Here is a 25,339-nt window from a genome sequence, read left to right as displayed (position 1 = left end):
TACCTTGCTTGTGTTCCAGCATGCTTTTTAAAGTTTTTTTAAATATAAGTGATTGTTGACACTGCTGCACTTGATGTTTCTTTTTTGTTTAGGTGTTCGTGTCATCAGTAACGCTGGGGGAGTTAATCCGCTTGCTTGTGCAGCTGCCCTTCAGGAGGTGGCAAAGAAAGCAGATGTTGATTTGAAAATAGCTGTTGTTGCTGGAGATGATTTAATGAGTGAGGTATTGTACTTTGTCTTAAGGCTTAGTAGCTCTGTGAAAATTAGTCTATATAGCATGAAGGTGGCATTTACTGCCCTATAGGAACTTATTTTGTGTATCTTTATGCAGTAGCCTTCTACCATTAAAGGCATCTAAAAATTTTGCTTCATTTTATTTTTTTATGCATGAAAACAGTTCTTGGTACAGCTGTGTTTAGTGTGTGTAGGGTGGGAGTTTTATGACTGGGTCTGCTGTTTATCTTTTTTAAGTGAACTGAGTGTGATCTAAGGGCTGCTTGCTCTTTGGGAGAAGAAGGTGTTACTGTTTCTGCCTAAACTAAATAATCCTGACTGTTAAAATCTCTTGGACTTAAACGTGATGTAGTTACCACATATTCAAATGTTCATCTCTTCTAGCTGTGTTCAGTAATTTACAGGCATTTCCTGGTGTCATTTTGTTTATAGGTAGTAATTTCTATTTCCAAGTAATTAGTTTATGAATGGTAAGGTAATGTTAAGTGGGAGTATTGAAACTGTAACATTAAACAACCAGCCAACCAAAACTTGAAAGATGAAACACATAGGTTTTTTGAATTAAAGGATGTTGCTTTATGTATAAACTCTGGTTCTGCAGAAAGCATTGGCCATACCTGAAAAGATATTGTGAAAAGAGTTTACACATTGATAATGGTTAAGAGGGGATAGGTTTGTGCTGTGGTTAGATCTCTGCTTTTAACTTGGAAAATTATTTATCTGTGTAGGTTCTGTTCCTCCTTGCATGCTATTCAGTGTGGAACATGGTCAAGTAAGATTCTTTATTTGCAAATTATGTGCAGTGCTTCGACTTCCTTTCAAGGAACTTCTGTCCTACTGAAATCTCTAGCATTCATGGTCCAGAATTTCATTACTAGTATGACAGTGAATTGTTTGAGCTTGGCACAGACATTTCTGATCCGAGATGGATTTTCTATTGTCAGTACATAACTTACAGGAACAAAAAGAGACAGCATTTACTGTCTACAGACAACTCCTACTGTTGATACCAGACATTATAAATAAAACTAGGAAATGTTACTTGTGGTTTGGTAGGGTTTCAATAGAATACCAAATTAATTCAACAGGGAATGATTTTTTCCACACTATAGTTTCACCCTGTAACTAGCATTAGATACCGAGTCTATGCAGTCACTGGCCCCTGGATCCACTGGTTTCCCAAGCTACCAATACATGGTCAAAAATGCCCACCTTCCCTACCTACTTACCTCTCTGGAAACACAATGGATTCCAGGTATGACCTGGAACTGCAGAATTAGCCTTGTTTTCTGGCCACGCCACCACTGCTGTTATGGCAGACAAATTTATGTTTTCAGGGTTTGATTTATTCAGTTCTACAGCAATTAAAGGTAGATTTAAAGCCCAGGGAATATACCAGTTCATTTCAGTTGATAATCTGTGAATAAACTAGGATTCTTTAAAGACTGGTGTATTTTTCTGTGTGCTGGAAAACTGTGGTTAAAAGTGCATCTTGGGCTTTTAGCCATTCAGCTGATTCGTGTTGTTGCTGATTTTAATGTTCACACGTTGCTTAGAGTTGCTATGAAGTAGACCTGTTGCCTGATACTAATAAAAGGCTTGGAGTAGATAACTACAAAATGCTCATTGATGTGGTGCTCTCTTTGTTTTCTGACAGAAGGAAAACCTAAAAGGAGCTGGTATCACTGATATAGAGAGTGGCAAACAATTTCCAGAGAGCATTCATAGCATGAATGTGTATCTTGGGTGAGTCATTTCACAAGTTGTTTTTATTATGGAAAAATACTTCTTGCACATTGGCTACAACCACCTAGTATGTGAGGTTCACCTCTGTGTTATTCAGCCAACCAGAAAAAAAATTCCTTTTAATTTGTAAAGAATCCTTTAATTTAGAACCTTACCAGATTCTGAAGAGAACTGAGAAATGGGGCAATCATAGTATCATAGAATACCAGTTAGGAAGGGACCTCAAGGATCACCTGGTCCATTCTTTCTAGGCAAAGCATGACCTAGACTAGGTGGCCCAGCACCCTGTCCAGCTGAATCTTGAAAGTGTCCAGCTGGGGAGATTATTGCAATGGCTAATTGTTCTCATTGTGGAAATTCTTCTATTGTGCCCAGTCAGAATCTCCCCAGCAGTAACTTGCGCCCATTACCCTTTGTATTTTACATGTGACTACTTGTAAAAAGGGGGTCTCTGTCTTCTTTGTAGTCACTCTTGAAATACTGGCACATGGTGGTAAGGCCTGTCATGAGCTGCCTTTTCTCTAAGCAGAGCAAACCCAGATGTCTCGGCCACTGCTTGTGCAGCAGGCTTCCCAGTCCTTTCATAGTCTTTGTAGTTTTTTTCTGGACCTTCTTCAGCCTGTCCATGATTTTTTTTTAGTACAACAGGGACTAAAACTGAACACTGTATTATAGATGTGGCCTGACAAGTTTGAAGTGGGATGATGACTTCTTTGTCTTTGCTGGTGATGCCTTACTTGACAGTGGTCAGGTGTTTCCAAAAGCCAGCATCTCTCCCAGCTGATGATCCTCATGATCCTGGTTTTGCATCCTCCAGGTCATGTATGTGATGCCTCCCGTTTTTCTGTTCAGCGTTTTCATACAGTCTGCACACAGTCCCTCCTCTTTTACATTAATGTTCATGGAAAAACTGCCGTGCTCTTTCTCTTATTATCATTGCATTTTTAAAACACATCACTGGTACATAACAGGGTATGGCTGTACCTAAAACAGCATATATTTTAATTTGTAAAATAAAGCCTTTTAGTAGATGAATCTTTTTAAATTATTATTTAGCATTTTCTGTTGTAGCTGGATTTTCTGTTCGTTAAACTTTGACTTACAGCATTTGCAGATCATGGGTAACAACATGAAATCAAAGAAACAATGTTGAAGATTTGTAATTGTGAGAGAGTGTTTATTCTGATTCTGGTGGTTTATGATTTATTACAGATTTAAAAAGCAATGTAAATTGAAGCAGAGAGGACAAAAGCAGGCTAGTATGAGGATGAGGTATTTGAAAAATCCATTACCTCTGCTTCATTAACAGATTCTGGAACATTGGACTTGTGGTCTTGGTTTTCTAATAAAAACAGTATTTCTTTATGGGCCCTTTAATCTCAGTTGCACTGACATAACACTATTACCAGCCCCTTAAATGGGTTGTTTCTGAAGTTACATTTTTCTTTGATAGCATCAGCAGTGGATGCTTATTTGTAAACCAAATAATAGATTTATATATAGGCACCTGTAAATAGGTCAGCATCAGAGTGAATTGGGTACAATTTGTAAGTTCTGTAGATAGTTCACTCTTCATTCCCTGAATCTGATGATGTTTTGATTCTTGATTCAAGTGTGTAAACTCCCAGTGAAATTTTTCAGATGGGTATCAATCCTGAAGGGTTTCTTTTGTCTCTCGTGATTTGGGCTATTAGGAGTTCTGTGGACTAAGCTCACATACATTCTTTAACAGTAAGAAGCAAACAGCTGTATTTACTGCTTTCTAAAGGTCATTATGCAGTTTTTCCATCAGCGTCCTGTATGTATGCAGAAACCCCATTTGTTTTTTTTTTTTTACCTATGAGGGTTACTTAACACTGTGCCCAGAGGTATAAATTTTTCTGTATGCTGTATATTTGCTTGTTGTTTTAGCTAGTATCCTTTGGTTCAGGTAGTATTGGAAAAACAAATCCCAAACCAAACCACTGTACTTAATGCTTACATTACTAAGAACTTCTGTGTCTTCTAAATTACCTCGTGACAAAAACAAGGCTATGTCTATCAAACTGTGGAAAAACACTGCACTTGGTTTTGTTCTTCAAGGCCCATGGTTTATGTGGTTTGTGTCTTCAAGCTGCCTATTTAATAAAGAATAGAAGGGTCCAGCAGATATCATGGGTTTAGAAGCCAGGGGCCATGCACTCTGGTCAAAGCTTGCTCACTAAAGTATATAAACTTGAGTAGTTCACCTGGGTGAATATTTTCAAGCCTGACAAATTTTGACTGTGCTGACTCTTACCTGAAGAATCTGGAAAATCTGTGGTCTGAGTTTCTTCAGAAATAATGATTGCACAGTGATTTTCTTTGAAGTTGGTTGATATTGCAAGGTCTAAAAACACAGAAATTCATCTGGAGGGTTTAAAGTTGGAGGGGAAAGTCACCAAGCTTTCTCTGTGAAGACTATTGGCGTTGTTTTATATACTCATGTATATAAAATGAATGAGAGTAATGAATCTCTGAAAAACACTTAGTATTTTCTCTTGCTGATGATAGAAGTGATCCTCTATGCACTGTGTTCAGGACAGTTTCTGTGAGCATTACGTGTTTCAATTATGCCATTTAGGTACCTGTATTTGATAAGGTGTTCTGATATTTGCTTTTTAAAATAATCTTGGTGTATATACAAAATGACAAATTGATTTTACTGATTTCCCACAGGATTTTTTAAGTGATTTTTATCCTGTGTATGGCAGGAAACTGATTTGATTTTTTTTTTTTAATAATGATTAAAAAAATGAAGTATTTGCTGTTGTGTTTTGTCATCTCTAGAGCAAGGCCAATAAGCAGGGCTCTTGACCTTGGAGCTGATATTGTTGTGACAGGTAGATGTGTCGACAGTGGGATTGTATTAGGACCGCTCATTCATTCTGTAAGTACAAGTTAATTCCCATGTAGGGAACTTAATTGAATGAATATTCAACAATCATTGTTAGCCAGTTTTTGTCCATTATTAAAATGCAGATACTTAATTAAAAATAGTAAGCACTTAATTATTTTTTTCCTTACATGCATGAAAAGTTGCCAGTTTTCACTTCTAAACTTATAGCAGGGCTGTTTATGAACTTGACTATCATGAAGCTGGATTTTGTGAAGCTAAGAATCATGTTTCACCAGCATTTCGCTAGTTAACTTTCCCCCTTTTAAATGTGCAAGGTTAAGAAAAACCATGTTTTTCTTTACCACAAGGTGGCGATAGTAGAGCTCATTTTGTTTTTTTCGGGAGGCACATCAGGTGGTCTGAAACACTGGTCTCTTTTTAATGGATAAACAGTATTATTTTAAATAGTTGAATTTCAGTGCAACATTTATCAAATTATTGGAATTTCATTAAATTATACAAGCAGGATATGTGGTTTTCTGAAGTATTTTAGGCAGGTTATACATTTCTGGGAATGACCACACACTGTGAAATATGCAAGCTTTCTTTTGGTGCACATTAAGAAGAGTTAAAAAGAGGGTATACATTAATGTCTGGTTACAAACATCCTTTCTAAAACTTCATACTCTCCTGACTTCCTCCATATCCAACACTGCCTAATCTAGAATTAAACTTTCCCATTTGTAATTGCCATTGTGTTTGGTTATTTTATTCCTAGCTATTTACATTCTTAAAATAGCTGTCAGTATGTTTTATCTATGCCAGAGCAGCCTTATCTAATTTACTGAAAGATTTTAGGGAGTCTTCTGCCATAGTCTAAGTAAGAAACAATGAATATATTGCTTGCATTGTGTTGAACTTGGGGGAAAAATAATTTCTAGTTAAACAGAAAATATATTTCCAGTTATTAAGGATGACTTGTAGTACTTCAGGAAGTGATAATCTTCAAAAAACCTGAAAATCTGTACTGGTCTGTTTCCATGACACAAAATAGATGCTAGACTTTAAAAATTCTGGCTCATGCAAATTTTTAATAACATTTCACTTCCAGTTTGTTTAAAGAATGTGTGACTATGAGAATTTATATTTGTGTATTAATAAGAGGAAAACTGAAATACATCAGAGCTCTTTAACAAACTCACTGTATAGCAACTCAAATCCACTTACAGCCTCTGCCAGTTACTGTTCTTTAGATTTCTGCAGTTAAGTAAAAACATATCCAATGCATTGTCACTCAAAGCAGTGAACACACTATATGCAGTTTTCTGTACTGTATGAAATGTTTCTATATTTAACACTTTTGTATTTTTCTTGTAGTTTGGCTGGAATAGGGATGAATTTGACTTGCTAGCTGCGGGAAGGTAAATGATATAAGAAGAAATGGGTAAATTTATATTTTGTAGCATAATGTCAGGATAACAAAACTTTTTAATCAGTGATTTTGCATGTTATTATTGAAAGTATTTATTTAAATGTTTTTGTTAGGTTTTGGATTCTTTTGTAAGGCTCATTTAATACTGTTGCTTGGAATTGAAATTATAGAAACTTCATTTGGAATACACTTAAAATACAAAATGAGGAAAGGAGTGAATGATTTTATTTAAACAGCTTAACTTTCTCTTCCTCTCCATTTTGTGTCAAGAGGTGAAACCTTACAGTGTAGATCAGCAATTCTCAGCTTTTCCTGTTTGCCATCACTGTTGATAGTTGAGATGGTAGCAGGTCTTATCCTCAAAGATGCATAGTGAGAGATTCAGTCAGAGGTCAGCATCATTGTATGGTTTTGCAGAAGCTAAGTGTCAGTACTCCATTTGCAAACCCTAGTTGTAAGCCCTGAGGTTAGGAATCTGGTGTATAAAGCATAGGGTAAAATTCTGTCGCCTAGTTTAATATTCTGTGTAATCTGACTGTGTTGAAGTCTATAAAAATGAGTGACTGCATAGGCACCTGAGTACACCTAGTAATAAAATGATTTGATCTCCTTTTGCATGAGAATAAATGTGGAGAGAAACTTTGTCTCAGCTGAATTGGGGATGATAGATAAGGATTTTCCTTCTAATTCTCCTGAGTGTTTGTGGAATATCACAATTAGAGATTTGAAAATCATAGTACATAATCATAATACATTCTGTCCTTCACGTTTGAAGTGAGATCTTTTATTTCTTGATTTAAAAATGTGCTGTGCATATTTAGATAAGCTTGTAAGTGTTCTTATTTCCCTGGAAGTTGATTCTTGATGTAGAAGTTATTCCTTTCAACTCTTCTTACACTCATCTTTCAGAATCCCTTGTTACTACTATTATAATTTTTAAGCTGGATTTGTGAAACTTGATTTTACAGAATACTTAGTTATTTGAATGTCATTTTCCCAGCCTTGCAGGTCATCTCATTGAATGTGGTGCTCAGTGTACAGGTGGAATATTCACTGATTGGCATACAGTACCAGACTGGTATGTAATTGTGACATCAGCATGTATGTCTGTAGGGGACCAAAGATGAGGTTTCCTACTATATGTGTTGTGATAACTGCTTCTACTTTATTCTTTTGAAGGAAGCAATATGGGCCTCTTGATATTTTTCCATATTAATGTTACTCTTCTGTGGTCTGTTCTCCCTGTTGCAGTTTTCCTTTCTGGCCAACTGGGGGCTTGCTTTGTTAACTTAAGCCGATGATTTAAAAAAAATTATTGCTTTGATTTTTATTTTTTTCTCCTTTATGATCTGCTCTTTTGAAAGATTTATTATTGGCTTTTATGTATTATTGTAATGAGACAGACAATATGCATTAGTCATCAGCTAGATCAGTTGCCTACTGTTCAGTCACAAATTTTATGTCATTTGCTTTGGTAGAGATGAATGCATACCTCTTGATGTATGATGTAGCTCAACACATCTGTGGAGATCCCAAGTCCTTTCAAAAAAGTTACATATCTTGTGTTCAGTCTTACTGAATTGGATTTTCACACAGGTAGGCCCTTCTGCCTGCTGAGGAAGGACTTAATATAGCCTCCTTTTGACCAACTTGTTTTTAAGAGTAGCTTAAAAATAGGGAATATGTTTTAGGTAGGATGAGTGATTCTGGCTGCAGTTTATCCCTATTGTCTTGGGATGAGAGAGAAGAATCTTGTCCTGTGCCATGTCACATAAAAGGCAGTGCTGCTTTTACATGACTGAGGAGAGTGCTGAAAAAGCAGTGGGAGAAATGCAGGAGAGAAGTGTGGTTTTAATCCTGTGTGTTCTTGCTTCTAATGTCACTCTGGGATGACGGCCACTGGGAACAACCTGTAGTCCAGGTGGATGAAACAGCAGGACACTGGGCCCTTCAATCTGAAGAGCTGCTCTCCTGAGTAGTTACCTAGGGCTGCCAAGATTTTTTAATTCTCCTTGTAGTGGCTGTTTCAGATTGAGTGTGGTGCTGAAAGGTGCATTCTGCTCTTCTGAGTTCCTGAACACTGCTGATGTATAGGTGAAAGGTCAGACCATTTCTTTTCACCTGTTGTCAGGCTACTAGCCCTGAACAGACTGGACTTACTGTTGTATTTAGTAGGAAGTCAAATGAGAGAGTTTATAGTAACAAGAGAGTGTTCAGTTTGGAAATTTGTAAGTGCTAATTTCATTCCTATTCTGATGTATTTCCTGATGACTTAACTATGCTGTATTATCCAAAAGACCTTGCTTTATAAAAGAATGAAAGGAAGAAAGAGAATCTTGGAAAATGCTACTTTTCATATTAAAATGATTAGGTAGTTCTTTATTTTTAAGGATTTTTCTTTGAGAAATGGCAGTCTGGTTTGGGAAAAAAGAAAAAAAAAGGAAGTTTGAGTTTATTAAGCTATGAACTACTGGTGTAGCTCATAAAAATTTGGGTGTACCTAATTTTATAGACAAGTGTACATACTTTGGATATGCTTACCTACTACCCATGTGGGTATATATAAAAATCATGTAACTGTATCTAAAATCGTAGTAGTCTTGTGGCTTAGAGCTGACTGGTCCTGGCTTGTATTGCTGCTAAACAATATAGAAGGTCAGCACCTAATACGGTTCTGTTACCTTGTCCCATTGCATCCTTCTGAACTATGCATGATTGTAACTGTGCTAACAGTAATTTATTTACTTTCAGGTTGTCTACTAAAGAATTAATCCTGGTGCTTTAAAACTAGTGGGTTTGTTTGCAAATTCAGTAAGTTTTAAGCATTTAGTTGATGAAATTCTTGAAATAAAAGCATGTTGTGTGTCAGCCTGTGTGATAAACTCCTGGATCTAGTCAAAACCAAGCTAACGTGAACTTTATGTCTGGAGAGGCAGAGTAGATGACTGACTAAAGTGGGCTTGTAGTCCAGCACATCCATTTAGGAGGGGAGGAGATCTGTTGGAGCTTTGCTGTTCTCCCTCCACCCCAATAAATAGATGTTTACTATATTTAGGTCCAAATGCATGAAGAGGAAATACGAAAGCTTTTGGTCTGTACTAAACCACGTTTTCCATCTGATAGCTTAATAGTAACCTGTTGACTCCTTAATTTAAAGAAACTTGATGGCATGGGTTTTTTTTTGTTATTAGTCTGAATCTTTTTTCAATGCATGCAGATAATGCATTGTGTAATAATGCACATTAATAATACAGTAATGACCAGATAACCAAAACATGCAATATTTGCTGCCACCAGCATCGGTTGTATTGCCAGTAGGTCAGCAGAGCTCTGGCAGAGTTTGCAGAAGTTACTTCAGTATGCTGTATTAATGATTTCTCCCTCAATTATGAAAAGCTACATTTTTAGCAGTCTCCTGAAAGTAAGGGTATATAGTTTAGATCTCAATAAATCATAGCGTCTGTGATACATAATGTTAATTCCAGATCAGCCCAACAAAGTCATTAAATGCAGGGAAAGAAGCAAAGTCAAATTTCTGTTAGTCGTTAGAGTGCCTTTCAAATATAAATTTCCCACTGCTGTGTGTTCATGCAGCCAAGACTACTTACCATTCAGCTCTGCAAATGTTTTCTGGACCTTTACACTAGAGCTTAAGAGAACCTTTCATAGTATTTATGCTGTTCTCTGGTCAAGAGGTCAGTCTGTCTTTTTGTCACATCTTATTGCAGAGGGTAGGTTTGGTTATGATTGGACTCTGGTCATATTTTGACTCTCTTTGGATTTTATTTCTCCCCAAGAACAGTAGTGTACATTGCTGTTCTGTGTTTGGCTGCAGAAAAAGGTGTAAGTGTACTGTAAAGAAGGACTGATGGGTGTAAGTTCTTTTAACTTGTAAACAAAAAAGGAAGAATTTATCCAATTTTAGGCTTATAAACCTTATCTGTCTATTGTTTATCTATTAAGAAAAAATAATCAGCTGTGTAAACAAGAGCACTTTAAATTAAACTAAGTAAAGCTAGGCAAAGCAAGAGTCAGAGCTCAAATTCCATGCATATATTATCATGTCTTTAGGAGTATTGAGGCACTGGATTAGACCCACTTCATTCATCCACCATAGTTTTTTTAGTTTTGTGGGAGTTTGTTTAATAAATTTTCTTGAAATGGCTGATGCATACCGCTTCTGGAAACTTAATTCCACTGCAAAAAGATGCTTTAAGCCTCAGTAATGTTCATGTGAATACATTGTGGCCATTGAATGATTAGCTGTTAAAATCTCTTTTTGTCTTGTTAAAGTAAGCTTTTAATGTAAAATAAGTAAAGTATATGTTCCAACTTGTGACTCTCCCAAGTTCCTTTATTTAACAGAAGCCAAACTTAATTGGTTTCTGTCTGCTGAACTGAGGCACTGGAATTTTTTAATTGTGCTGGCAGTATCTCCTTAATGTATTTGACTTAAAGGCAGGGATCTTGAAGCTGTAAGGTTTTGTCCAGTTTGCATGAAAATGGTCAGACAGATAGAGGGGCTAGATGCTGTTTACTTTTCCAGCGAGAAGAGTGCTGCTTGACTTGCCTCTTGTGTGAATTCTTTCATGTTTAGCAGAGAAAATGCAAGAAACTATTAGTTCACAGTTTATAGAAGACTAGTGTGCATTCTTGAATGATTTAAAATAAATGGTGTCAAAAAAAAGCACTCCTGTTATTTGTGTAGTAATGTATGTCAGCATATGGCCAGAAGAAGTGATAATACATCACTGCTCCCTATTTACTGTCTAGTGTGCAGCACTCCATAGGGAATTTATGTAATGTGCAGAAATGAACCGTGATGCCAGACCTATATTGATAATGCACAGCTCTGTTTTTAATTTCATTTAACCCAAGACATTGCTGTCTCTTACTATTATTTAGTGCCAGTGGGTGATTAGTACATTGTTTTGTTTTGTTTTGAAATGCAGGAGAGAATAAACTAATGCTGATCAGTAGAGTAATCATTTTGAGGAGATGATAAACACTGACATTTTGCCCTAAGCCAAGAGCGTGCAATGGTTGAGACTGCATAATCCTCTGGCCTGGGATGACCAAAAGGGTAAGTCAATAGTTGTAGTTTCTTAAGGGCTGGATCCAGATTGCTTAATTTGGGACTTGAACAGAATCCAGCATGAGTCCCAATCAGCAATGTGGAATGCCTTTTTCTATGTAATGCCATCTATTCCAGGCAGCTGAAAACACCAGGCACCCAGTCTGGTTGGCCTGAAATTGCCTGGGCATTAAGTGTTTACATACAATGCATACTCTGAAATGCCCTAGTCAGAGTAGGTAAGTGATACAATAATTTTTGCCTAAACTGGAATTGCAGTAGAAGTTAGGAAGCATGTTGGTACCTACATGTAAAGAGATGCCTGTATCTTAACCTGTAAGTTTGTGCTGGTCATGCCTGACACGTTAGCAGTTTTGAATTGGTTGTAAAAACACCGCTAAAGTGGTAGCAGTTTCTGCCTTTTATTTAATGGCATAGTGGTTAAAATGCATGCCCAGGGAGTTGAGAAGGTCAGCTTAGAGCTGTCCTCAGCATGACATTCATTGAGTCATATCCCAGGAAACAGCATTAATTGTAAAGCTAAAAGTTCATACCACAGCCTAGCTGGACCCTGGTTCACTTCCATGTCATGTGTATTGCTGTGGCTTTTTTGTTTTGTTTTGTTTTTTTCTTGCAGGATCTTCCCCTGCAAGTTAATGTACTACACCAGCTGTCCCATCTTTTGTTGCCAGTAGTCTTGGTCTATCAGCAGTGGCCAGAATGAGATACTTGTGGGTTTGGCACCTTATGAGGGAAGAAATACCCATTTTATCTCAGTATCTTTCTCCCTGAGCCAAACAGGACCCAGTACTGATAATGGATTTTAGTTTTTTTGGTAATACAAATGGTGTAAGTTTTGTGGCAAAATGAGAAGGAAGGCTGTCTTCATAGCTACCAGAGATTGAATAGTGCGTTATCACAGAGTAGGCAGAAGATCTCTGCTTAAGACAGTTCACATTATCACCTGTGACATGCCCATGAATTGTAACATTTCTGACAGCCAGAATGGAAGGAAAAACAGCATTTTACATGGAAAAAATAATCCAAGATTAAGTAATTGGCTGGCAGAGAAAGGACTGGAGACTCCGTTTCAGAATCCTGATTCCTGTTACAGTAGGGCAGCAGCTGTGGGTGGTCAATGGGAAAGGTAACTTGAGCAACAAAACCTGTTTAAAACTTTATCTGTGTGCTGTAGTCAATGAGGACCTGCTTTAACTGTTAGGAGGTTTCTGAGGTTTAATCTTGGCTTATGTTTATTCAGTGGTCGGGTTTACTAATGCGTATAATTTATTGGTTATTTAAATACCAAACATACAAACCAAAACCTGTTTTGGATGAAAGAATGGTAGTTGTCATCTCCTTTCACAAACTGATGTATGTTATTTCTGTATTTGTGCTAAAAGAACTACTCAAAATGTTTTAAAAATAGTAATTTTTTTTCTCATATTTTATTAATCATACTGTCATAGAATTTGATTAGAATTCATTTTAGTAGTTTCCTTTCATAATTGTTTACATTGCTTGATATTGCCCCATCTGCTAGGGGATTTTATGGCCAAACTGATGCAATTCTTTTATTAAAACCACTTGGCCCCTGTGCCACTTTGGATGCCATGACTCTAGTTGTTGCTAAGTTCAAGTTCATTGGTCTGCGGTTTAACTCCCCTGCTACACTGAACAAAATTACAACATGGCTGTGGGTTATGCCAGCATAAAGCTGGCATGTTATTGCGTGTCGCTACCCAGCAAAACCTACTAGTGAACTGGGCAAAGAGTTATTTCCTTCAGTGGAAATGTGGATCAGGGTGATGGTGTGATCAAAGTACTGATGGTATGTGCTGGAATACTTCATCCAGGGAGCTGTTTCTGCTGGTGAGCTCTAATGACAAATTTAAGTAGCTGTCACTTGACTGAATCATGCCATAGGAGTGACTTATCCCAGTTTGTTTCCAAGCTGAAAATTTATTTTAATTAATGTCTTTTAACAATGCACAAAAGACCTTTTTCTCTTAGGCATAATGTAGGTTATTATTGGCATCTGCTACATGGCAGTATAGGATGTATATATTTTCTCAGTCATCCAGTTACAGTACAGGTAGAATCCAGGGGCATCTTACTCAATTCATTTGATCTTTGTGTTTTGAATTGTTAAAAACTGAGGGAAACTTTCAGGGATGATGTGGCCTGGAAGAACACGTCTTTGAACTAACTAACTGAACGTTCAGGGAAGTTCATGGGGTAATGGTGTACCTTGAGAGGTACACCATGCTTATCTCTCACGCTTATCTCAGACAAAAGCAAAAAGTCTTCCTTGATACCTTTGCTAACTTTTGAAACACGAATGAAGTAAATGAACATTTTGAGAAATGAACGAAGAGTAAGTCACTGATTGTAGTGTTCTTTTCACTGACCTTCTGGGTCTTGGGTTTCAGAATGCTTTAAGTATAGCATAAAAATTCTTATGCTAGGACATGCTAGTGTGCTGTGTAGGCATGCCTTTCCTAGGAAGACTTTGGGTGTCACCTTTGGTTTTGGTTGTTTGGGGTGTTTTTTAGGGTAGGGGAGGAAAGGCTGGTATGGGTTTGGTTTTGTTTGGATTTTTGTTTGGGTTTGGGTTTTTTTGTGTTAGAATTGCTTTTCTCCTTGTGGTTTTTCTTACAAGCTTTGGGTCAGCACTGTGCTCTAAGTGGTAAGAACTGAGTTCAATTTTTATATAGCAAGTATGTCTCAACCTTGGAGGTTATTTAGAAGTGGCTGCAGACAGTATGTTTGTACCTATATGGTCTCCTTCCAGGAATTCTGGCAGCATAAAAAATTCTACCATATAGATACTTTGACTTTGATGGTCCTAAGATAACAGGAAAATCAGTCTGTCCTTCCTTTTGCACATGAAGGGACCTGAATAATAGTATTGTTTATACTGATACTGTTTATCTCTTGCCTTCCATGATTGGGCTACTTTTAATGACTTAAGTATTTGCCAGATTTTAACCATTTTAGGGACTGATTTTTTTTTTTTTTTTTTTTTTGCCTCACTATACTGTTGCTGTTTTTTATGGTTTTTTTTTTTTAATGGTTCAGGTCTTCTGAGAGTGGAGCTTGACCAAACTGAAGTTAAATTGATGTTGGTAGACTCAGTGGTTCAGAGTAGGAAGTTGAGGGTCTACAGTTCACCTCTTTTTCCTTCAAAACAAAGATCACTGGGCCATAGGTTCAGGAATGTATAATAAGACTTGCATGTGCTGGTGACTTGGCTCAAAGTGGGCTGTAGCAAGGATACCTGTTGTCACTGCAGTGGGATAGATTGCACTGGGTAATCTGTCTTTATGGAAGTCATTTTTCACTTTTGGGTAGGTGATTCAAATAAGCTTCATTGATCTTGCTGGCAAGGTACCTGAGGCTGTTGGCTTAAGACAAGACAGATAGATGGTAGGGTCAAACACAAAGGCATGGCACCAACAGAGTAAAAGCTTCCTAATTCTGGCATTACTGTTCATTCACTGATCCTGCTGTTTAACACTGGGCAAATTGTGATGCTTCTTGTACATATCTCCTTACCTGTAAAATTGTTATAATGACATGTTAGTCTGTTACTCTGCATTAATACTGAGGGCCAGGAATTGAGGGGGGTTTGGGGTGTTACTTTTTTCTATGTCAGACTTTTAAAATGTTGAATGTTACATACTTCTTGCAGCCATTTTTGTCCCTCTTTTCCCCTCAAAACCCCCTCCAACCCTAGAAGAATTGGTATAAGGAATTGTTAATTCCATTCAATTCTTTGTATTCAGCAGGGTGAGGGTTGTGGGTTGTTGTTTGTTTACGTTTATCTGTTTAGTGGTTTAAATAGTTTCAGAGCCCAGTCTAATGAAGTATAATTGTTACTGATTTGAAATGGGCTTTTCTAGGTGTCTTCCAGCTACCATACTTTGCAAGTTTTGTACACTATCAGTATTAAAATTGCTGATCCCTGGTAACGGAGCTTGTCTCATAATCCTTTTTTTAAATAACAGGGTTATGTTTGAAGCTTCCCAATGATAAGGAATCTGTTCAGGCTCCCATGAACTTTCACAAATGTCACTGAAGAGTTCACTGGTTTCTTTGCTTACTTCCTTCAGAACTTTGTGGATTTATGTTATACAAGCTAAGTTTGTCTAACCTTTGCTGATAACCAATTTGGTTGTATGTTCAGCACACTGTTACCACTAGCACACAAAACCAGTTAATTTCAGGGATCGGATAACTTTAATTGTGTACGATGGACCTGAAGGTCATTGATTAATCTCATTCTTTAATGAGAATCATGATGTTCACCACCTTTCATTGTTAGGACCCTTTTGTAACAGTTTTGCTTTTGCAAGGGGCTGTATCTCCTTAACTCCTTGCGTCTCTGGGATACTTTACTTGCACAGATTTCCAACTTCCTGTGAGAGGGGAGTGAGCCAGGTGACCTTTTTAGAAAAATATTAAGTCTCTCTTAATTTTCAGGCACCTCATTATTTTTAGGTTATTACTTTTACTCAAATTCTCTGTAAATAAAATAAAAGCCTTTTATCCAGGAGAGCAGATATCTAGATCTTGTCCACATGAACCTGAAATTCTGCCCTGCTACTGTAATGACCAAAGTGTGCCTCTTGCAAACTTAGGAGTTACTTGATCACTTTCTGTGTATTACTCTGGTGAGAATGTGAGGAGAAAGAGTATTTTCATTTACAAACATATCTATAACTTTCTCCTTTACTGTTTTTCTTTTTGCTATGCCTCATAATTTTCTGTTCATTCTTTTATTATTATTGTTCTGGGCTGAAGATCTTAATTTTCATATATCTTTCTGATTTATGATTATAACTTTTCTGTGTGTAAGTTATTATTAACATGTGAGATTGCTTGTAGTAAGTGTGATTACTCCTGTCTCCTGCTTCCCTTCATCTCTGAGATTTCCAACATAGTCTGTTCTTCCCGCTTTGACTGCCTTTTTCAAATCCAGAGTGCAGGATATATTTACATATCTTCACCTTCATGCTGTGTGTGCTGCCATAGCCAGACTAGCCTAGAATTAGCAGTTGTGATGCCTCTTCTGAATTTACCTCTTTAATCATAGTTCTCTAATTCTTTAAGCTTCTTTTTACTTTAGTTATTTTTGTTAGTGTCCTTCTCCATTTCCTGCTCCACTTCTGTCTGTTTACTGTTGATATCTCTTGTTATATCTGCAGTCTTTGCCAGGAAATAAAATGTGTCCTCATATTATTTTGGTTGAGCAGTTTTGTCAGTGCTTTTTCTTATGTGTTTTTCTGCAGAAACAACCAGATAACGTTACAAGTCTTGATCAGTTTTATTTAATTAGTCATTACTGTAAAATTCTGGTATGTTACTCATTTTTCTTTTCGCTTTCCCTGTGTATTCATAGGTTTTTTTCAATGTCTTTCATATTCTAGGCACAACATAGGCTTTCCCATTGTAGAATGTTCCTCTGAAGGAGACTTCATTCTTTCCAAACCACCAGACACTGGGGGACTAATCTCTTTCGGCACTGTAGCTGAACAGCTGGTGTATGAATTGGGCGATCCTCAGCGCTGTCTCTTACCAGATGTCACATGTGACTTTTCCAAAGTTTCTATCACTGAAATTCCAGGTTAGTTCCCTTATACGTTAAGAGATCTGTGTCAGTGAACTGAGCTATCAAACTGAAGCATTTATTTGAGTTTCCGTGCTTTATCAAACTAAAGCAGTTAATTTCCGTGTTTTCTCTGCATATTCCTTGTTCAGTCAGTTCCTTAAAGTGTGATATGTATTAAACTGATTTTTCAGTGACTTTTGCTAGAAATTCCTTTAGAAGTTCTGATCATGTTCTTGATTTATCTTGTTGGCTGGCTAATTTAAATGTTTGCTCACTGCTCCTTTTGCTTTACTTCTTAATGCATGCCTTGCACATACCAAGTCTTTAAACTATGTTCTGGATAAGCAACACTGAGACAGTTCCACTGTGATTTCAGTATTCTTTTTAAACTGCTCAGTTTCTTTGCTCAAAAAAAAAATAAAATTGTACATTTTTTTTCTCATATGGCATTTGAAATGTTAGTAACAATGGAAAAGTTGTGTCTTTCAAAGCACTACTTGGTAATAGTGTTTTTCTTAGGCATTTATCTGGATCTTCTTAAGTGGTCGAAGTGTGCTGAGGTACAGGATTTCCACCAAAGAATGTCAGTTTGAAAAGGTCCATTTACTATTCTTGAAACTCTCAAAAGCCGGTAGACTAGAGGTGGAAATGTGTGTTCTGCATTTACTTTTAAAAACAAAACAAACAAAAAGACCCCAGGCTTAACAGATTTGAAGATCTGTTGGTTGGATAAGATGGCTTGGAAAAAATGCTTAGCTATGGTCATTTGACATTTGTTTTTTACCGGATCTGTATTATATATTCTTTCATTCTAATGGAAATTACCTGTGACAGTATGCTGAGTGTCTTTATAAAACTTAGGAGAATCGATATCTTAAAATAAAATCTTACTGTGATAAAACTCAAAACACATAGCATCAAAAATGTTTTGCATCAAAACTGTTTTGCATCAATAATAAAAGTACTGTAAAATTGCACAGTGAACCAAATGGCTGTCTGATAAGACCAGTTTGCTGCTCTTAGCCACTAGTTTTTATTATAAAACTAAAAAAGAAACCCTAACCTTCCTATGAACTTTTAGCTTGCAAATGACCTGATATGACATGTTTGAACTTAAAATGAACTTCCACATGAACTTTCAGTTAGCCCTCTTAGAAATATAACAGATGGAAAATGGGCAGATTTCTTAAATATTTTTAGTTTGAAGTGCTTTGACACGTACACCAGTAAAAACAAGCAAGCTATCTATTTTTTGCTGTTTACATTGCTGATTTTATTGTCCTACTGGATTACTTGCAATGTTTGAACTGAGAGGTGCTTCTGTTTTCTTTTTGTTGATGCATGCTATGCATTTAGTTTTGTGCAGGTTTTTTTTTTCTTTGTATTACTCCTTCACCTGTGTGAAACTCTTTCAGATTTTTCACTCTGACTGTAGGGATATCATTCTTTATTGAGAATTAAATTAGTTTTATGTCAATCTAGCAGAGAGAGTGATGATGTTATCTGAGTGATGTGTAAGATTTCTGCTAGTCACATTCACTTTTTCAGATAAGTTCTGATTTGATCTTTTCAGGGTATCTGTGTAAAGCTTTGAACTGCTTCCTCAATATTTGCAAGCTCAGGTTAACTGCAAGTGAGCTATATAGTGTAATGCTGTCTGTCTGACGTGAGGTCTGACGCTGATCCTGCATGGCTGGTTTTCAGGGAGCTGCGCCTATTAACTTTCTCCAGTTCAGGCTTGAACCTGATGCCATGATGGCAATTTTCTTCAGTTCCCTTTTGGTATTAATATTCCTAATACTGAACATGGTAATTGCACAGGAACATACATTCAGACTGTTCTGTTTCTGTTATTGACAAAAAAGGCTAAAGTTTTCTCTTCACTTAATAAGCTATCAGCAAATAAGCTGTCATTTTTGGTTTCTCATCTTTGTTGTACTGTTTCTTTACCAAGTGAAGGACCTCAGTCGACTCCAACCAACTACAGTAAATTGTTTGCTCTGTGTATGTGCAATAACTTTATGTTAAGTGGAGAGTAAGTGTTGGGCCTGAAGTCCTAAGGCTGCTTTCTATGTTAAGTGTTTTTTAAGTACATGAATAAACATTTCAATCATTCTGTTAAAAGCCTCACTGAAGTCACAAATTCAGTCACTAATTTATTGTTTGGGTTTCTAAGGCAGGGAGGACCATTTCCTGAAAGGTTCTCTTTTCTGTGGCAGTGCAGCTATCAGTGATTTCATTTCTAATTAAGTGCATTTGCTTAATAAGTATCACAGAAGAACGTCTTTGAAAGTTACACTGAAGAAGCTTAAATACTGATTTTTAACCACTGTAGGTTTTGATGGTGGGGCAGTGAAAGTTCACGGAGCAAAAGGATCCCCTCCTTCAGCATTTTATAAGGTATTACCTCTTTATATGACAGGTATTTTTGATTTACAAAATTTTGTATTTTGGAAAAAATACTATATATTTTCTACCATAAACTGTTACCAATTTAAAATCCTCATCCTTCCTCTTGCCAAAGAAATACATTATTTGATACATAAAAAAATGTTAATTCATATAACAAGCGTATCCACAAACCTCCTGAGAAGGCTGGGATCATTCTTTCGTACTATTACTACTACTAATTTTTAAAACATCTTAGCCCAGTAACACCTTTGTACTTGTTTTATACTGGTGTGTTAATTTCGTTCTATTTCCTTGTGAAATTTATCTACCAAGTTTTCAAAAGGTGATGAGTAGCTACATTTGTCAAGAGAGCAATTAAGAATGAGACAGATCATCTCCTGAAATGCTCTGTTGAAAGAAAACTGCAGTGCCAGTAAAATAGTGAAGTTCTCTGTTTGTCTTCTAGTCTATAGTCTTCCAGTGGTGGTCTTTCCCTGAATGAATGATAAGGTAATACAGGTCTATTGAAGTATCAGTAGGGCTGGATCCTTTTCTTGCTTAAACTAGTGTCAAACTGACTTACAGAAGCAAGGTTGAGATCAGAAATTAACTGCTTAGTACAGCCATATCAAAAGTGAGTTCAGCTAAGCAGGGAATTTTGCTAATATTTATGTTTAAATAATATAATGTGTGCCTGAGCGTAATTTTCTTTGCAACTTTTCACTGCAGTTTTAAAATAATTCTGGCACTCTTAAAACCATTTTTTTATAAGTTTCAGTTTTTAAAAGATGCAATATTTAAAAAACGAATAATAATGTCACCCCAGCAGGTTTGGTTTTTGTAAAGGCAGAATGGAAGAGCTCTCTAGAGACTCGGTAATGAAAGCATACTCACAAAGCAGTTTTAGAATTTGGTAGGACACCACAGGTCACGTCACTTACGACCTTAGTTAGTTTTTCAGTTCTGTATCAGCTTTATGAAAAAAGGGGTTTGTTATTTTAAAAGTATTGTGGGAGTGTAACCTGAACATGAATTTTTCTAAACTTTCATCTAATGAAGCATTGATTTTTGTTCTTTTTTGGTACACAGCCTACAATTTCAGTACAATATTGTCTTGTCAGCTCTTTGCATTTGCTCAGAAGTTTTAGTTTCAACAGTTCAAGTTACATAATGCTGGAACAGTAAATTAGTTTCCCTGAGTCTGTGTCTGCATTATCTGCATCTGGGAATATCTGTGTCTTTTTAATCTGAAAATAACATTTTTGTTGTGTTTGAAACAACAAAAACTTAAAAGTAAATGATAAGCACATTTCTAAAAGATGTTTAGTTTCAAAAATGTTTTGTTGTTTTGTGGTTTGGGTTTTTTTTGTGTGTTTTTTTTTTTTACCATTTATGGCCATGCGTTACAGTTATTACTGTCAGTGTATTAGAGCTCTGTTAAGCAGCTATAGCACTGTAAGTCTAGTAAGATGCCTGTTAGTTAAATGTTTGCACTGCATAGCATGTTCTTTTGTGTATGTATGTATGTATGTGATATTTTTCCATATTTACTTCAATACTTCTGGGAAACTTGCATCTGATCTGTTTTACTGTCGTAGGTTATTCAGCTTTTCAACACTAGAATGTGTTCCATGTAGTGAAAGTGATAAACACAGGAAAATTTAAGGATAACAGCGAGAAGTGATTCCAGGTTCCAGAGTTTTGCAGATTTGACTCTTCCTCCAATACAATTCTGAATTTTAAATAATAAGAGTAAATCTGTGTGGTGATGGTTCCTTTCTGTTCTGCTTCTGCTTTATGTGTGGATGATTGTCAGAGAGCATTAATAGCATATCAGTACTGAATCCCATGTAATTTTATAATCCCTTTATCATCAGGTTAATGCCACTTACCTTGATGGCTTCAGAGCTACTGCTGTCTGTCCAGTGGGAGGTCCAAAAGCAGTACAAAAAGGAAAACGCACTGCAGAAGGTATTCTGCAGAGGTTAGTATTTGAGTCTTGGAAGGGTTTTGGACTTCTTGTTTTCAGAGATGATGAAAATAGAACCGTAATAAGCAATGCCAACCATATGAACCTTGTAAGAACCCTAAAAGATTATAATCTTGCAGGTCAGAAGACATTCCAAGACTTAAGTAGCCTGTTTAGGAAATGTTTTCAGTGTATAACTACACTTCAGCTACATTTGACAGAGAAAGGTCTCAAATACTATTGAAAATAGATGGCTGGACAGTGGAGAGAATCTGAAATTAATGATGGAAAAACTGTGCTTCAGATTAAAATTTATTCAGTGCCAGAGAGCAACCCTTATGAAACTGTCTTTCATTGATTTTCACCGAACTTGATTAAAAATCTTACTTGATTAAAAATCTTAGTGCTATGAAATGTAGGCAGTTTGTGTTTAAAATAAAATTCTTAGTTCCTGGTAAAACCTGACTAATGGTTTTGTTTGCTTGAACAATTTTACAGTTGTAAGACAGACTGATAAACCTCTAGTCATATTGTTACTTGGGTTAAGAGGGATTCCTCTTAAATACAATTCCATATCCTCATGGAAGTGTTTGAGCATTTACTCCAATAGTTCCAACCTTTCTAGTTGTGAGGTAAATCTCTTTGTGCCATGTTTTATAAAACTCCCTGTTACACCATATTACAGGCCTATGCAGCAAGTACACTAGGATAGACACCTGTCAGAAATGCAAGGTGTGACGTACTGCTTATGTGCCCATGTACTGTGGTGAAGGAGGAGCTATGTGATTTCACTCGAGAGACATAGCAGATGACAGCAGGCTGTTGCAGGATGTGTAATGAAGTTAAGGAACCTTTTCTTAAGAGTCATGTGGATAAGTGTATGTGTCCAAGAGCTACTGAGAAAATCAGTGAAAGGAAAGCCTTTCAAGAGCTGTTAAAATACAAAGAGGCTTCCAGAGTCTCTGAGGAATTACAAAAAACAAACAAACCCAAAACCCAAGAACAAAACAAAACAAAACCCCAACAAAACAGAACAAAAAAAAGGGGGGATGGGTATATTGTCCCTTTTGTGTTTGCTCTTGGACATTATTTCAGACCAGACTGCCGATTGAAACAGCTTGTGGTGGTTAGTGCCTCTAGTTATTTTCTCTATTAGAAAATAAATTCAGCCTGCTTACTGTGCTGTCCTGAGTAATCCTCAGATGAGGGCTGATGGGAAATTGCCAGACTGGTTAGCTGGCTTCCTAAGTGACCTCTAGCCCATGAGGCATGCGTGCAGCAGCTGCGGTTTGTTCTGTGCGTTAAAAATCGCAGCAGTACTGCCCATAATATGTTCTCCATCTCAAACAGTCTTAAGAACTTAATGTGTGAAATCATTTATTCAGCATCTTTGAAAGATTTGTCTGTGTCAACTCAGACATAGAATAAGAGTTAAGCTATTCTGGTTACCTTCAGAGAATGTTCTACCAGCGACTGCATCTCTTCAGAAAGTTATAACTTCAGTCTTTCCACCAGTTCATAGAATCATAGAATAGTTAGGGTTGGAAAGCACCCTAAGATCATCAAGTTCCAACCCCCCCGCCATGGGCAGGGACACCTCAGACTAAACCATATCACCCAAGGCTTTGTCCAAGCTGGTCTTGAGCACTTCCAGGGATGGAACATTCACAGCCTCCCTGGGTAACCTATTCCAGTGCCTCACCACCCTTACAGTAAAGAACTTCCTCCTTATATCCAATCTAAACTTCCCCTGTTTAAGTTTGAGCCCGTTACCCCTTGTCCTATCACTACAGTCCCTAATGAAGAGCCCCTCCCCAGCATCCCTTCGTGTTGCAAGAGAATGTTGGAAGGACATGATCTGTCAGCTAGCCAGCTTCTAGTCTGTTACAGGTTAAACTATCCAGTAGTCTAATGGCAGTGATTACAGAATAAGGTGCACAAATTTAAGGTGCTTCAATCATAAAGGTCAATCTAGTTGGCAGTCTTAAGTTGTCAAGCAGTTTTGGCAGTTTGTAATAAGACTCATTTCTGTTATGCATGCTTGTACTTTATTTGTTTATTCATTTTCAAAAGCAGGAACTATTTGGCAGTATGTATGTGAAGAAGTCTTTTTGGAGTAGCCTTTGGTGTCCTTTTATTTTTGATGGTACTCTCTTGCATTACCAAGACACATGAAAGGGCTAAAGGTTACCCACAGAATGTATTTTGAACCCTAGGATCTCTAAAGGTAACGTTTGTAGATAAGTAACTTAAAATAACTTACTAGACATGGTTTGCAAATTTAGGTACCTTAAATCAAGTGTCTGTCTTTCCGTGGTAGTAAAGGTGGCTACCTTATTTGTGGTACACAGACCACCTTCATCTCATAACACTTAGAAAATTATATTTTCTGTTTAGGTTGTCTATACTGCTAATATTTTCAAAGATGATGCTATATTAAAAGTGTCTTCAAAATGTTTCACTGATGAAAAATATTTTTCTCATCCTAACATAATTCCAGTGTTTCAACTGAAAAAATCTTTTATACATCTAGAAGGGCACCAGGCCAAGACTATTGGGAGATCAGTTTAGGTGCTTCAGTGTTTAGCTTACTTTTCCAATCTGCAAGATGTTAATAAATTGGACTGATTTTAATGGTTGGATTCTTTTAAAACTTTTTTCTAACTTGTTTACCGTGATTTTTTTTTTTTGGGGGGGGGGGGCAGGATTTGGACTTCAATTGATTATGCTTTTAAAATTGTAGTGATCATCTTCAGTTTTAATGCTTGAGTGTTGGGCTGTTTTTTCTAATAGTTGTAGCAAACAGTCTGTTAAACTCAAATTTAGTATTTGTCAAAAAATTCTTGGCTCTCTAAAAGAAGTGTGTGTTTTCATGGTGTATAAAAAGGTAATATTCAGCCCCATTATTAATCATGATTGGACAAACTTGGCACTCTTGACACAATGTGCTTTTGGTGGAAATAACCTTATAGAAAGAGAGTGCTTTCAGTGCCAGACTGGAAAGGTACTAGTAATAAAGAAATGTTCTGTTTAAAAACTTGACCTACTTTTTGGCATTTGAGCTGTATGCTCAGGAATCCCAAGTAAATATCTTTAAGGCTTGAACAGAAGTTCCTTCTTCAGTTTGACTTTTTTTTTTTTGATGCATTGGTGCCTGTGATGTAACAAGGTAGTTCCATGTACTTACTGTAGTTCATAATGCCTTGTAGCAGAAACAGAGCTAAAAACTGAATTACCAGTATGAAAACCAGGAAGACTGCATATCTGTAATTACATTTCAAGCTGTCTTTGTTTTAAAGATAGAAGTAAGAGGCAAAATCCATTTATTTGTCTTTGCCTGTCATCTTTCAATTAATGTGAATAAACAAAAGGCTCAGTTTGAAACCTGGGGATAAATTCAGAGGCCTGACTTCCTTGTCAGTAATCTCTTGATCTGTAGTATTCAGATCCGTTTGCTTAGTGTAAAGTATTCATAGTCCAGTTTACATGACAAAACTAACTCCTGTGGACCACACAGGACTTCTTCAGGTAATCAGGAAGTTTACTAATAAAAATCATTTGTTGCAGGACTCGTCTTATTTTCAGTCAGCTTGGGTATGAAGATTACAGTGCAGTTAACATACAGGTTTTAGGGTCTGAAGATACATATGGACCTCATGCTAGAAGGAGTATAGATGGTGTAAGTATTCAGTGGAGCGTTCTTAAACTTTTACTGACCTCTCTTAATCTCTCCATATTGTTATCTTTTCCACAACTTTAAAGGAAGTCACTATCATCTTGGGACTTTCACCCCATCATCTTACAAAGAATTCAGTGTCACTCCTTAGTGTATAAAATTAACACTGACAAGCTCTGGACAGTATTGGATCTTCCAAAAGCACTGATATGAAATCTTACAAAAATGTTGTTGTAGTCTGTTCTAATGTTATTCATCTAAAGAAATACCTTCTTGTAAAAGTTGTCATGATGTAGATTTAAATTGCATTAGATGTAACTGAAAGACCACATTATAAAGATTGCAG

At 36.7% G+C, this 25,339-nt stretch overlaps 1 protein-coding gene across 4 annotated transcripts in view; it reads left to right on the top strand.

The window, feature by feature from the left end:
* LOC133223193 (uncharacterized) overlaps positions 1 to 25,339 on the top strand; it is a 58,534-nt gene that overhangs the window by 1,947 nt on the left and 31,248 nt on the right. For 2 of the 4 annotated variants that reach the window (XM_061373686.1, XM_061373709.1), the window contains exons 4-13: positions 93 to 223; positions 1,892 to 1,980; positions 4,789 to 4,888; positions 6,215 to 6,258; positions 7,270 to 7,347; positions 16,776 to 16,972; positions 18,531 to 18,590; positions 19,293 to 19,357; positions 21,226 to 21,332; positions 24,885 to 24,996. In XM_061373686.1, coding sequence (XP_061229670.1) covers positions 93 to 223; positions 1,892 to 1,980; positions 4,789 to 4,888; positions 6,215 to 6,258; positions 7,270 to 7,347; positions 16,776 to 16,972; positions 18,531 to 18,590; positions 19,293 to 19,357; positions 21,226 to 21,332; positions 24,885 to 24,996 — 983 coding nt within the window. The remainder of the gene's footprint in view (positions 1 to 92; positions 224 to 1,891; positions 1,981 to 4,788; positions 4,889 to 6,214; positions 6,259 to 7,269; positions 7,348 to 16,775; positions 16,973 to 18,530; positions 18,591 to 19,292; positions 19,358 to 21,225; positions 21,333 to 24,884; positions 24,997 to 25,339) is intronic. The other 2 variants (XM_061373695.1, XM_061373705.1) reach the window with 2 other exon arrangements.

The sequence above is a fragment of the Neopsephotus bourkii genome, unplaced genomic scaffold, assembly GCF_033783945.1.
Source record: "Neopsephotus bourkii isolate Nb327-2 ecotype Australia unplaced genomic scaffold, CSIRO-AGI_Nbou_v1 NB_168, whole genome shotgun sequence".
NCBI classification, from domain to species: Eukaryota; Metazoa; Chordata; class Aves; order Psittaciformes; family Psittacidae; genus Neopsephotus; species Neopsephotus bourkii.
Note: the sequence above shows the minus strand (reverse complement) of the source record. Positions and strands in the feature narration are given on the sequence as shown.